This window comes from Myotis brandtii, unplaced genomic scaffold, assembly GCF_000412655.1.
Source record: "Myotis brandtii unplaced genomic scaffold, ASM41265v1 scaffold79, whole genome shotgun sequence".
Taxonomy (NCBI): Eukaryota; Metazoa; Chordata; class Mammalia; order Chiroptera; family Vespertilionidae; genus Myotis; species Myotis brandtii.
This window is the reverse complement of record NW_005371173.1, coordinates 7,758-22,027: the sequence shown is the minus strand read 5'-3', so window position 1 is coordinate 22,027 and position 14,270 is coordinate 7,758. Positions and strand designations below refer to the sequence as shown.

Below are 14,270 nucleotides of genomic sequence, written 5' to 3'. Positions count from 1 at the left end.
CTGTCATTGTGCTATTCTTCCTATATGGGTGGGTCACTACACTAGGATCAAATAATTTGCAAGTGATGGAGCCATAATTCTATCCTAGGTCTGACTCCAAAATTCATGTTCTTAACTACACTACACTAGTAGAGCTTGTAGGATACTGATTAGTCTACACATAATCCACCAAGAGAAAGAAAGAAACCATAACCACCACCACCACCTTTAACCAATTTCCCCTATTGCCCCTACAACACATACAAATATTCACAAACACTGCAACACAGCACCACAGATGAAAGGTATTTTTTTTTCAAGGTTTGCCAACTAAACCTATGCTGTGCAGCACACAGTCTGGCAAGAAATCTATATAAACCCTGGTTTCTAACTTAAAACATCATTTGGCATCTTCTAATCTTAACTCCTGAACATTCAGACACTCTTAGATAGTTTTTAAGCCCCCTGCATAGAGATGCCATCTAGATACACTATACAGATCAAATGGGTATAATATAAAAAGGACGACTTCAAAGATCCTAGCGAACATAAAGCAACCCAATAAACATAATTTTTCTTATGCCCTAAATTACTTCAAGGAGCATATCTAGCACTTAAAAATAATCTTAAATTGGCACTCAGAAAAATAATCATCATGGAAGTAAGAAATGAAATAGAGTAAATAAAAAAACTTTCTTTGGTCACATTGATATAACCAGTTAAATTTCAAACTTTAAAACAAAGCCAAGTATTAAGTTCTGTCACATGAGACATTTAAAGCTCAGAGAGATGGAATACCCAAGTGCACTCCTAGGAACCATCCTGCCTCACACCCAACAGATGAGCTAAAGGATCTACGTCTCATGATCCCCTCAAAGAGCTGTGTCTCCAGAACGCAGAGAAATATCTCTAAACAACAATAATACAAATCCCAGCCTGCCTCCTATCACTTTGAAGAACAGCTCTTTTAAGCAAAAGTGGATTCTCTTACTGTAATACCTTGAATAGTATCTTCTTTTGGAACTTCAGTTTCATCATCGTCATTCAAGCAATAAACGGTTTCTTTTTTTACATCTTCTTTTTTTAGGGTTCTTGCATCCACAACTATCCAAGACTTTTTAACTTTCTCCTGTAGAATCTTATTTCAAACAGAAAAACAAATAAATACATAATTAAATAAATGCAGAGAAAGCTAGGATTCCAATTGACATACTCTGATATACTCTCTACTTACAGAAAATCATCCAGAACAATTAATCTAGCTGAACTGCTTTGTTTGCTCTTACCTAGGGTTTCCTACTATGGAAACTTTAGTTTACTTCATAATTCTTTCTACATTTCATCTTTCCCTCAGGGTAAACCACAGATAAACATTAATATTAGTATATATTCAGACTGAAAAAATAAAAGAGGACCATACATCTTGTTACCACAGTTTTCATAAAAAAAGGGGAGACGTCTATCAGTAGTCAGAAATCACTAAGAAAATTTGAAAGAAAACAAAAGCTAGATACTATAATGACAAAACTTTATGCATTCCAGAGAAAGAAAGGCCTGGAACTCATGATTAAATATTATGGAGAGAAAGAAAAAGGAGGGAATCAATCTCCATCAGCGATAATTCATAAAGCTTCCTTTTCTAGCATGCCTTTTCCTAAAAGATAGAGATGATACAAATAGGGAGAGCAGTTAGAGAAGTAGTAACTACAGTACTGAGTAACCCAGTCATGAATTGTCAGTTCCTTATGTAAGCATATTTGTCTGCCAGGTAACATTTCTGTAAAAATATGTGTACCAACTACTTACTGATTTATAAGCCAAAATCTTTATTGACAAATTGGAGCCAATGGTCAGTTGACAGGGCCAGGCCATGGAAGACCTCTCAGTTTTCTTAAAGACACAGAGTTGTCTCAGACTCTCACTTAATGAAAAAAAAAAAGGCATAATACTGTAATACTTTTAACAATAAAGGTAAGTTAAAAATAAATATATATACAATGAAAGCAACAATTTTAAAATGTTAATTGTGTTGAAATGATGCGCTTAGTTTTCTAGAAGGAGAAGTGAACTGTTGTCGATCATAAAGAGAGGAGGAACAGCTGGGGATGGCAGGAATGTAGCAATCACAAGTTGGGAGAGAGCCAGGTACAACTGAATTGGCTTAGTGACAGGTAAAAACAAACATCTCTATCTTCCTCTATTCCAGTGGTTCTCAACCTTCCTAATGCCGCGACCCTTTAATACAGTTCCTCATGTTGTGGTGACCCCCAACCATAAAATTATTTTCGTTGCTACTTCATAACTGTAATTTTGCTACTGTTATGAATCGTAATGTAAATATCTGATATGCAGGATGTATCTTCATTGTTACAAATTGAACATAATTAAAGCATAGTGATTAATCACAAAAACAATATGTAATTATATATGTGTTTTCCGATGGTCTTAGGCAACCCCTGTGAAAGGGTCACTCGACCCCCAAAGGGGTCTCGACCCACAGGTTGGCGACCCACAGATTGAGAACTGCTGCTCTATTCAATCTTTTTTTTCAACTCAGCCAGTTGTTCTTAAGATTTTTTTTTCAGGGCCAAGGACATTTTGAGACTATAATAAAAGCACATTCATAAATACGTTTTCACACAATAGAAAGGGTTCACCAAACTCCCTGAAAACCACAGACCTGAGGATAAGAACTCCTATCTAGGGTTTCATGGAGTGGGCACCACCCTATAACATCACTGCTCACAACTCTACAATTCTTATTTAATTCCAATTCTTCCAAACAAAAGGCACGTGTATCTGTACAGAATGGAGAGAGTTAAATAAAGACTCTCCAGGGGATAAAGGAACTTCGAAGTTCATATTTTAGTTTTAAGGCAAAGCAGATAGAAAACTCTAGGTTTCTTACTGGGGAGAGAGGGGAGAACTTGAGGGGTAGCAAACACAATGTAAAGTGCTACTTCATGTGAACATAAATCCAGATCAATTCTACTTTTATCTGGCCCCCAAACAACAGAGAAGATGACAGGTGATAGCTGGAATTTGTGGTATTCACTAAAATAAGGAACAAAGGAGTTAATGACCAAACACATTCAAAGCATACAGTCTAGACCAGCAGTCGTCAACCTTTCAGACCTCATGGACCACCAGTGGTCTCTAGACTATGGTTGATCCCCTTGGTACAGATGAAAAATACATCAAGAAAGAGGTAAAGAGAATTATGTGACATTATCCAGACATTGAAAAAAAAAGATTAGGGACTGGTATACTATTTCTTTAATGAAATTAGAATATTTATTAAAGAAGAACTGCTTATTCAAGAGTGGACCAAAAAAGGAAAATATTAGGAAGCCCTATGATCAAACGAGAAATTTACATAGTACAATTGAAAATTGTAATAAAGGTTTTCACTTCTCACCTGAAAGAATAAATTTCATCCAGCCCATCTTCACCTTCTAAAGACATCATCACCCTTTTCACCATCCGAATACCTTCTTTTTGTTGCTCAGTAATTCCTTTTAAAGGAAAGGAGGGCCCATGGTTGTCCAAGGGCAAGTTGCCATCTCCTCTGTCCCCAGCTCCATCTTCCTTGCCAATTGGGAAAGGCAAACTATCAGGAAAAGATCAGCATTAGTTAAGAACACAGGCTCTGAAGCCAGGCAAGAACTGGGTCCCAGTCCTGGTTCTGTCTCACTAGCTATGAGAAAATGGGTATGTCAACCTCTCCAAGCTTTAAATTTCTCATCTGTCAATATCTCTTTATCTCTTATCCAATATTCTATGAGGGTTTTTTAATTTATTGATTTGAGAGAGAGAGAGACAGACAGACAGAGAGAGAGAGAGAGAGAGAGAGAGAGAGAGACATCTATTTGTTGTTCCACTTATTTATGCATTCATTGGTAATTCTTGTAAGTGCCCTGACCTTGGATCAAACCTGCAACCTTGGCACATCAGGACAATGCTCTAACCAGCTGAACTACCCGGCTGGGGCTCTACCAGTTTTAAGTAGCCAAAGCCTCTTTGATTTGGTAAAAACAAGAAATGTATTGGCTTAAATGACCAAATAATTGAAAAGGCAGGGTTGCAGGTGACCCTAGCGTGATTAGTCTCAAACACCATGCAGGTTATCTGACCTCTCTATCTCCATACTTAGTTTTCAATTTCTTTTATGGCTTCACTCTCTCAGACAGACTTTCTCCACGTTGCCCCTGAACCACTCAAACTCACATTACTCAACTCCACCACCAAAAAGCAACTGATTGTTGCTCTCTCTCAAATTAAGTATATATATATATATGAATCACTCTCAAATTTAAAATATATATAAATAATCTGGTTGCCTCGGGACCAGATCTAGATGTCAGACCTCTATCATTTTATTTGCTATAATTATATAATAGCATGACATATCTGCATATACTGTATTACCTATCAGATAAAGAGCTCCCAGCGAGCAGAGTGTGGGACACAGGGTTTGCATCAGGCTATTGCTGTTTCCATAACACCAACCAGGAAAAAGGGAAGAATGATTGGAAAATGAAGGATCAGGAAACTACCCAGGAAAAAGAGTTATAATAACAGCTCTTTCTACCCTGCATTAAACCAGAAATAATCTTTCTCAGTAGTTAGAAGAACCTAAAAACTAGGTCCAAGGAACAGTCCTGCTCAGAACACAATGCTCCTTTGTCCTGCCTGTATTTTTTCAGTCCACCTAGAATAACCAAATATACACAGGATACACAAAACAATAAAACCAAAATTTTACTTCATATGCTGGAGGTTTGTAGCACAGGAAGAAACTACCACCACATACATACACACACACACACACACACACACACACACACACAAATACAACTGGTCAAACAGTGAGCAAGAAGGAAAAGGCTGTTTGTTTCCCTCTTCAGCATGCTTTACAGTATTGCTCATACGAAATAAGTCAGAGAAAGACAAGTACCATATGATTTCACTCATATGTGGAATCTGATGAACAAAATGAACTAACAAGCAAAATAAAGACAGATGACAGACTCACAGACAGAGAAAGCAGGATGATAGCTTTCAGGGAAGGGCACTGAGGGATTGGGTTGGGGGTAGAGGGATTGAACAAAAAGGAAAAAGAAAAAAAAAAAGAGCCCAGCCAGCATGGCTCAGTGGTTGAGCGTCAACCTAGGAACCACGAGGTCATGGTTCGAATCCCGGTCAAGGCACATGCCAGGGTTGTGGGTTCGATCCCCAGTGGGGGGGACTGCAGGAGGCAGCCAATCAATGATTCTCTTTCATCATTGATGTTCCTATCTCTCCCTCTCCCTTCCTCTCTGAAATCAATAAAAATATATTTTTTTAAAAAAGAGAGAGAAAACTCATGGACACAAATGTGATTGCTGGGGAGAGGGAGAGTGGGGGGAGGTGAAGGAGGGCATAGGGGGAATAAATGGTGATGGAAGGAGACTTGATGTGGGGTGGTGAACGCACAATACAGTGTACAGGTGATGTGTTTGGAATTGTGTACCTGAAAGCTGTATAATTTTCTTAACCAGTGTTACCCCAATAAATTCAATAAAAAGAAAAATAAATACAAGTGCAGTATACTTCAGCCATGTAAAGGCATCCTGAGATTATGAACAGGGAACAGAAGCCAAGCTGGGCTTTTGAAGTGCTGGAAAAAAATCTCAATTCAATAAGAGAAGTGTCACTTTGAAAACACTTAATTTCTGTGAGGTATCGTTTTAACAAGTTTCAGTATGATGGGTTATTCTGAACTACTTTTCTACAGAGAGGAGATGCCCCTCAGCAGTTCTAAGAGGTACATACATGCAAGGAGGTGCTTAATTCCCCATGGCAGGCATTTTAAAGCCAAAGGCTTACCACGCCGAGCTGGAGACTTCTTAGTATAGCTCTCAGTCTGAAAAAAGGAGTGTCCCCAGAAGCCTAATAATTCAACATCCTGTAATATCACTCTTTCACCAAAAATAGGACAAGAAAAAATAGGCTACAGACACAGCAGGAAGGATTAGTGCAGTCAAAGAACTTTCATAGAAGATAAAGAATGGAAATGCCTGGAGGGGAAATTCAAGTTTTTGGGGAGGGACTCTCTCCCCAACAAACTGTGAAATACATTTCCCCTCTCTATTCATATACCTCATCTCTAAATACACATAAGCAAATTATTTTTATATACATGTGTGTATCCTTTAGATCTGAAAACAGTTAAAAATAAGCATTATATATGTTTAAAATGATTCTCAAGTTGACATTTCTCTCTACCCCCAAAATATCTACTATAAGGAACAGTTCTCTTGAGCTGTTTAAGAAAGAACTCCATCAATCTGGTCATTCATTGTTTGGGTCAAATCCTCTAAGTAGGCAAGAGATGAACTGAATATGCTCAAAATTTTTCCTTTAATTCATCAATTCTTTGAGTCTAAGAATAGTGAACAATCTGCTATTAAGCTAAATTCCTGTTTCACTGTGACTTTCATCCCTTTATCACCAAAACTCAGAAGAGTTCCTGGAACATGGAAAGTAATCAGTGAATATTTGCTGAGGTCAATCATCTGACAGATCCCAACTCAGAGCAGAGCAAAGACTCCTGGGAACCAAGCGCTCTATAATGAGGCCCACTCATTACATGTGAGAGCACAGGGTTTGTTTACAAGCATTATTCTTACAGTCTTACAAGAATTGCAGGGAGATATTGGATTTCTTCAAGTTATGAATTATAGTATCCAGCTGATCTTTGCTGAATGGGCTGCTGAGGTCAGTGAACACTTCAATATGCCTCTTCTCAAACTTCTTTCCTCTACAAGAGAGAGTTATCACATTAAGAAATCTTCCTCCTGAATTAGTTCCTACAGATTCAAATGCACTTCACTTGTTTACTAAGCAGAAAGAGGCTAAGGAATGAATCTAGGTACAGTTAACAAATGTAATTACCTTCCTTATAGAAGTCCACATATTGTTGATACTCAGTTAAGTTTCTACCAAACATCTAGTCACCTAGTTATAACTCATACTTTTAACAACGTTGGCAAAATTTCTTAGTATTTTGGAATTATGTCCCTCATTTCGTAACTCTATCTTCAGGTAAAGATGTGGTCATTGTGGTTAAAAAGGATCCCCTTCCAGCCTCAGATAGGCAGAAGGTAAGTAGGGAGCGCTCCCAGTGTACTACAACGTCAGCCTTGTAAGGGTTCAGTTGCCAAACACCCTGGTCTGACTCCTCTCACAGGGCTATGGCAAGATTTTGCAAAGAATGTATAAAGATTGAGAAATTATAATACAAATTTAGGCCTGAGATTTTTATGCAAATCGTTAATTCCTAAAAGTCAAGGGATGTGTTTGTGTATGTGTATTCAAAGACACATATTTTAAAAGCACAGTAATTAAAAAATAATGAATTAGAAAATTGGCCAGAGTTACTATGCATATAATTTCAATAACATATGGACCACATTACTTAGTATTTTTAAAAATTCCAGGTAATTAGCTAAGTCAAATAGGAAGGAACCTGTAATAAGCCAAACTTTTATTCCTCCCAGAGAAATTCCCTCCCAATATATTCCTTCCTCCTTTTAAACTTTTATGAGAGTTTGAACTCAACCACTGAATTCTATCAAATGTTTCCTTGGCCACACAAGCATGCCGTTTGATTAACAATGAACCACATAGTGCACTGAATATATCAAGCCATACAATTTTTGCAGAAAGGCTCATTTCTAACTCTCTCCAGTTGAGACACTTACACTGTTTCTTGTTGAATCACATCCATGCACACAATGAGTGCATCCAGGACTCAGCTAGTTAAGGGCAGAAGATCTGACCAAACAGTCCCTTTATTCCAAGAACATGCAACTTTTTTTCCAATAAAGTCCATAGTGCTGGAAACTGTAGACACTGGTTTGACTGTGTGATGATTTAAAAGTACTTGCCCAATGACCCTTCTTCCAAAGTTTATTTCACTAATAATATACTCGCATTTGCTATGTATCATATACATCTTGAAACATATAACCATGAGAAATAAAATAATCCAAAAGGTAATCTAACATATTTCACTCATTTAACCAAAAATTATGCCATTTTACAATGACTAGAACCCAATTTTTATGATTAACAGTCCATTCTTAAAAATTAAGTGAGCCATAATGTAGCATTTGTAAGTTACTCCCAGCACAGCAGCACCTCCTAGTGATCAGGAAGGCAGTACTGTTAGAAAAATAAGAGTAACCCCTTTAAATTAGGGCACCTATGGAAGTCTCACAATTTGGCTATTGGTCTTATTTTTGGCACAGAAATATCCTCCATCCAAGAAAGCATGGAGAATGCTAATGTTATACTCTTCTAGAAATACCTTCTCTATGTCCAAACATTTCTGACCATCACCACTATCAAACCCTCTGCACATCGTTGATACACATGTATACCCTTCGTATCTTCCCCTTCCTATGCCTCCCACCCTCTCAATATCAATAGTGCAAAGAAGGAGCAAGATTCTATTCTGGAGGACCTGGAATCCAGGCACCCAACCCAATCTGATTAATTTCCCATTAAATCCTAACACACATCACCTCCATGTCCTCAGAGCCAAAAATGTCATTATAGTCAGAGCTGGGACTCAGAGAACCTCACCAAACTAAACTATGATTCCACAGATTAAAGGAAATTTCTCAAGTCTTCTTTGGCTGAAAAAGGATACAGTCTGCTTGTTGAGAACCTGGTTGGATTTTGCTTTCAATGTCCTCCAGCAAGTTAAAATCTGGTAGCATGAGGTGTCTGTGCACTGTGATGTTCTGATACTGATCCTCACAAGCAAGAGCATTCTCGGTGCCATCTGTACCAAAAAGGACTAATGCAATTTCATCTTTGCTCTCAGCAAACACCTAGAGAAGAATGTTAGAAGGTTGAAAACCATACAGTATCACCTGTAAGCCTTATAGTATCACCTAGATACCTATCCTTCAGGGAGAGAGACAACCATACTTCCCTATGGCAGATTCCTGGGACCACTGTCAACAACAGTACATTGGGCTGGATGGCCCATGGGGTAAAGACAACTTCCTAGGTTCTAAGCAGACTTTTTCATGAACTATATAGGTACCACCCTTCATTTCAGCACAATTTAGGGTGGGGAAATAGGATGATAACTGCTCTTGAAGAATTCTAGCAAAATCAGACTCTAATTCTGAATGAAAACTAATTATGGATAATTTGAAAAGATTTTAGTCTGTCTTTCTGGAATAACTATTCAAGGTTTAAATTTTCCAGAGATTAAAAAATAATGTTTGATGGTTCATATCCTATAGCCCAGGAATTTCACTTACAGGTGTATATACCATAGAGAAATTCTTAAGCATGTACACAAGGACACAATGAGCAAGAAAATTCACTTCAGCACTATTTATAACAAACAGGGCAACACTAGAAACAAGTGAACCATCCTTCAACAGGAGGAGGCAAAAAAACATCGCAGAATATTTATACAATGGAATATTACCACCTAGTAAAAAAACAAAAAAAATGTGCAATGTTTATCAACAGGAATAAATCTCAAAAACGTAAGGTTGATAAAAAAAATTACATGCACCATATAATAACATCACATAGTTTTGAGAACTGCACACAACACTAAGTATTATTTATGAATATACTTATGTCCAAAAGTATAAAATAAGCTCAGTAATAACCATACAAATTCTGAGAAAAAGAGGGGGGAAAAGAGGAAAGAAGAGGATTGGAAAGGGATACACAAGGGGCTTCCCATTAATCTGTAATATTTTATTTTTTAAGAAAAAAAGAAAAAGAAACATGGCAAAACTTTAGGGTTGTATATTGCTAGACAATGGGAAAATATGTTCCCATTATATTATTCTCTGCATCTGCCTCTTTTATGAAACATTTCATAATCAAACAAAACAAAACAAAACAGTATCTGACACAATAGGCTGTCTTGTTCCCATCTATGATTAAGCCTTTTATATCAACTGGGAGAAAGCTGCATGGGGAGAAAATGAAATTCTGGCATTCTTCATTTCTGTTTGGTCTGTTAAATTCCCCAGTCTCTTCACAACTCGTTATAATCCCTAGTTGTACATGGAGAAAAGGTCCCAGCTGCTGGGGTTCAAAAATGTCCAGCACACCAGTGGGACATGCTTAAATGATAAATCTTTTAAAAAATCATCTCTCATGGTTCCATGGGACTCTCTTGAGGCCTGTTTAAAATAGAGATAGCATGTTACCAGCAAAAGGTAACTGGAATAGGCACAAAGTAGTTGAAGGCCTTGTTCAAGATCACAAGATTAGTAAATGACATGTTAGAGCAAGGATTCAAACCTAGGCCATCTGGCTCTAGAGACTGTACTTTTAAACATGACTCGACATTGCCTCTTGTGTCTGGTAAAAACTGTAATATTCAGTGGAGGGACCAAAAATAGAGAAGGAAAAACTATCAGGCTCTAATGATAGTTGAACTTGCATGGGAGTATATGTAAGAAAACTCCTCGGATTCCAGAAAGCACTGAGGCTGGACACTGTAAACAGGCTGGTATCTTGCGTTACTAAAGTGGAGGCAATAAACAGCTAGAACATGAGTTATAAGTTCAAGGCCAATCTGGCTCTTACCTGTCGCTGCACAAACATGGTCATCACTTTCTTTGCCAGTTCGAATGGAGATTCTTCACCAGGAAAGGAGTTACTCATGGCAAAACCCACATCCATACACAGCACAACAGCTGCCTGGAAACAAGGTCCCAAAGAATGTTTGAAAAACGTTAATAATAGCCAATAAAAAAGAGATATGTCCTTTGTTTATTTCACCCAAATAACCTGTACTGATCTTTAGGGGATGCATGATGAAGGGAGAGGAAGCGTTCTACTTAGAGAATAGACGTAAGACATAAATTTTACTATAGAGAAAGTTTAAATAGTCCTAATATTTTCTAAAAGCTAGAAAGTATCTGTCAGGCAGGCGTATGCTCCAGGCAGGTGCTGCTCCTTTAGCCTGAGCCCAAGAATACACCGAGGGGAAGCAGATTTGCAAACAACCTGCAAGCTAGAGCTAAGTCCAGACCAGCTGAGCCCCAAATATATCAGAAAACTGCAGTTGATCTGCAGACCCACAAGCTTTTGTTGTAAACCACTGATTTAGGGCATAGTTTTTCATAATGCATTTTGTGGCAATAGGTGACTACTACAATTTATATATGCAAAAATGATCACAACACTTTGCATTGGTTTATAAACTGAGGATCTAAAATAAAGGTCAAGACACCAAATCTATTCTAGTAGCCGACAAAGACATATAAACAAACAATACCAGTACAATGTTCCATGACAGAGATATGCAGTGGGCACTAAAGTACACACAAGGGAGGAGATATAGGAGGGATAAAGAGGCCGAAAAAGCTGCCTGGATATGAAACTTGGGTGAGTCTTAAAGAATGAGTAGGAGTCAGTCATGTAAACAAGGGAGTTACAGATAGAGGGAACCACATAAAGACATTTAGTCATTAGATAGCAATCATGTATGTAGGGGACGAAGAAAATAGGAAAAACATAAACTAAGAGGGATACACATAAAATCAATATTTGGCATCCAAAATTTAACTGAATGAGTTGAAGACCTGTACAAATAGCAACTAATAATTTCAGAGTGGATTATAAAATGAGTCACTAGTATGACATGGCTATAGCACTACATCCCCCTAATTTCATCCTCCAAAATATTTTAGATTGTGTCAATGGCTTATTGAATCCAAGTAAAGAAAAGAAAGGGCTTATGGTGAAAAAAAGACTGGACTAGCAATCTGGAGACCTGAGATCCAGTCTCCATCTTTATTATCAACTAGTGGCCCGGTGCACAAATTCATGCACATTGAAAGGAAATTAGTTAGAATATTTTAATATTGCTATTCGCCCTTTCTCTATAATAGAAGTGTCAACCAAATTCACAATCCACAATAACAGATCGAAACACTGTGTGATTGGCGCCATTGAGAGCTTTCTATGTATTGCGCATGCGTGAGTCAACTTAGCCTTTTATATATATAGAATAAATTTGCTTAATTAGACCTGCTTTCTGATTTAGCTAAACTTTTTCCAGCCCAGTGAAGCACCCCGACTTCTCTTTCAGGGAACTGTCAGCAACCCAGCAGTAAATATCAACAGGAAGCAGATTATTGTAGATCACACAGGGAGAACAAAGGGTAAAATATTTAACTGCAACAGTGTTTGACTATATTCTGTGCAGTGAGAGAACCTGAAGTCATTTTCAAGGTCCACCATTTCTTACTTCTTTTCAGTTGGGTCAAGTTTCTAAGCTTTCTAAATCTCCATTTTCCGACTAATGAAAATAGAATTCCACTAAGTCTCCTATCTACCTACTCCAGGACTTCTGTGAGGATCAAATGAGATGAGGCACAGGAAAACGCTTCATAGACATTTGGTTAAAGTGTAACATGTCTATAAAGCAAGTCGTGTTCCTGGGCTGAAGAAACTACGAGGCTAGTTGCTAGGGAGAGGAAGCCGGGCGTTGCTACGTGATGTCATTACCCTGACTTTGGACACTTAGCATATTAGTCTTTTATATATATAGATTAGCTCTGAGTTCTTGGATTCCCAAGGACTCCCACTTAACTTCACCATTCCCACTTAAACTCACTATTAATTCATGGAGGCAGAAAGCAGCATTGGACTAAATGAGACCTAAGGTCTTTTCATAGTTAACATTCTTTGAGTTTCACCTGTGCTTTGTACTGATCAGACCACATTTGACAAACTGTGAGCAGTTCGGAGCAACACATCTTAGAGAAAAATTATTAAAACTGAACATGAAATGAGCAGGTTAAAGATGGATCTGAAGAACATGTGTTCGTCAACATGTCTTAACTGAAGATTGAGGGGGTATAGGGATCAGCTGCTCAAACTCCTATCTCTGTGTCAGTGTATCAGATGCCTCTGACAGGGCCTTGCCTTTGGGTGAGTGAGCCACTCCCTGGAACACATCTCCCTCTAGTGACCCTTCCAGACAACTACCACTCTACCGATAGTGAAGAAATGACTTAAAAATTCATTTCAATATCTGTTGTTAATTTGGAACACTGAAGGTCAAAGATTCCTAGCAACACAGAAACTCTCCAGGGCTCTGAAACCAGACCACCTGGGTTCGAACCCGAGTTTTACCGATTATGGGCTGGGTGACCTGGGCTAATGGATCACTTCATCATTGTTCATGCCTGCAAACTGGGGTTAACAGTTTCCACGTCATGGGCTTGTTAAGGTTAAACGAGATAGGAATGAAGCATTTAGATCAGTGCCTCGCACTGAGAAAATTAGATTATTACAGAAGCAATAATAGGGCACCTTCTATTCAAGTTATTTTATTCACAGCACCTCTTTGAAGTTGTACAAGCCTGTGGAGTAGGTGCTTACCATGGCTAACGGCCATTCTCATACAGATTTAAAAAGCCCGGGCTCGGAAGGAATGAAGGAGGGTTAGGGGTGGACTAGGATAGAGGGGTAGAGAGGAGTAGGCGACACTGGAAGGAGGTGGGATGGTGAGCAGATGGAAAAGAGGTGAGAGGATGGGAGGGCAGAGGAGGGGTGGGGAGTAGGCAAGGCTCAAATGCAGGTCTTAGGACTCCGAATCTCCAGCTTTTCTCACATTGCATCTCTCGGTGCAGGCCCTGCTGATCCAGCCCACGAACCACCATGATCTCCCCTCTTCCCTCACTCCCTGGCACCGCCGTCATCCCATGATTCCTGCTTCGGAAACACCCTTTCCATCGTCAGCACCGGCAACGCGCAAGCCCACGCTTCCTCTACCTTGTTCCCCGACCGCGCCATGTTGCCGCTCCGCAGGCGCCCCGGTCGCCTCTTCCGGGCGGGAACCTGCAGCGCCGCAACTCGGTTCCCGCGGACTCGGAACCAGATGAACCGGAAGAGCGGCTGGGAGACCGGGAGACTGGGCGAGGCGGGGACGCCGTGCGCCGACCTCTGAGCATGCGCAGATTCCCTGGGTGCCGCCCTGCTGCGGAGGGTCGTTGAGTTGCCCAAGTGTCTAAATACAAACCACTTATCCGAAAAATTCATTTATTCAAACTCAAGGAGTTCTTTGAAAACGCAAATATTATTTTTAAAACTTTTTATATGACCCATAAGTAGAATTACTGGAGACCCACCACGGTGAAGGAAATGTGCATGCTTTATATCCATAATTTTATCTTCTCTATAGTCTCTCCTTTCTGTTTGTCTCCTTCTCTCTCCTTCCTTCCTATTTTCTCTCCCCCTTCCCC

The 14,270-nt window shown here is 39.1% G+C and overlaps 1 protein-coding gene across 2 annotated transcripts in view; it reads right to left on the bottom strand.

The window, feature by feature from the left end:
* The window catches only part of XRCC5 (X-ray repair complementing defective repair in Chinese hamster cells 5 (double-strand-break rejoining)), an 83,684-nt gene extending 69,763 nt beyond the window's left edge, over positions 1-13,921 (bottom strand). Inside the window, exons 1-8 of one of the 2 annotated variants that reach the window (XM_014531118.1) lie at positions 13,801-13,921; positions 10,600-10,713; positions 8,678-8,861; positions 7,725-7,773; positions 6,659-6,781; positions 3,398-3,589; positions 1,786-1,900; positions 979-1,117 (exon numbers count right to left, since the gene is read on the bottom strand). In XM_014531118.1, the coding sequence (XP_014386604.1) occupies positions 979-1,117; positions 1,786-1,900; positions 3,398-3,589; positions 6,659-6,781; positions 7,725-7,773; positions 8,678-8,861; positions 10,600-10,713; positions 13,801-13,821 (937 nt within the window). In that variant the 5' untranslated portion in view covers positions 13,822-13,921. Of the gene's footprint in view, positions 1-978; positions 1,118-1,785; positions 1,901-3,397; positions 3,590-6,658; positions 6,782-7,724; positions 7,774-8,677; positions 8,862-10,599; positions 10,714-13,639; positions 13,758-13,800 lie in introns of those variants that run through there. The other variant, XM_014531119.1, reaches the window with a different exon arrangement.
* Positions 13,922-14,270: the final 349 nt, after the last annotated feature.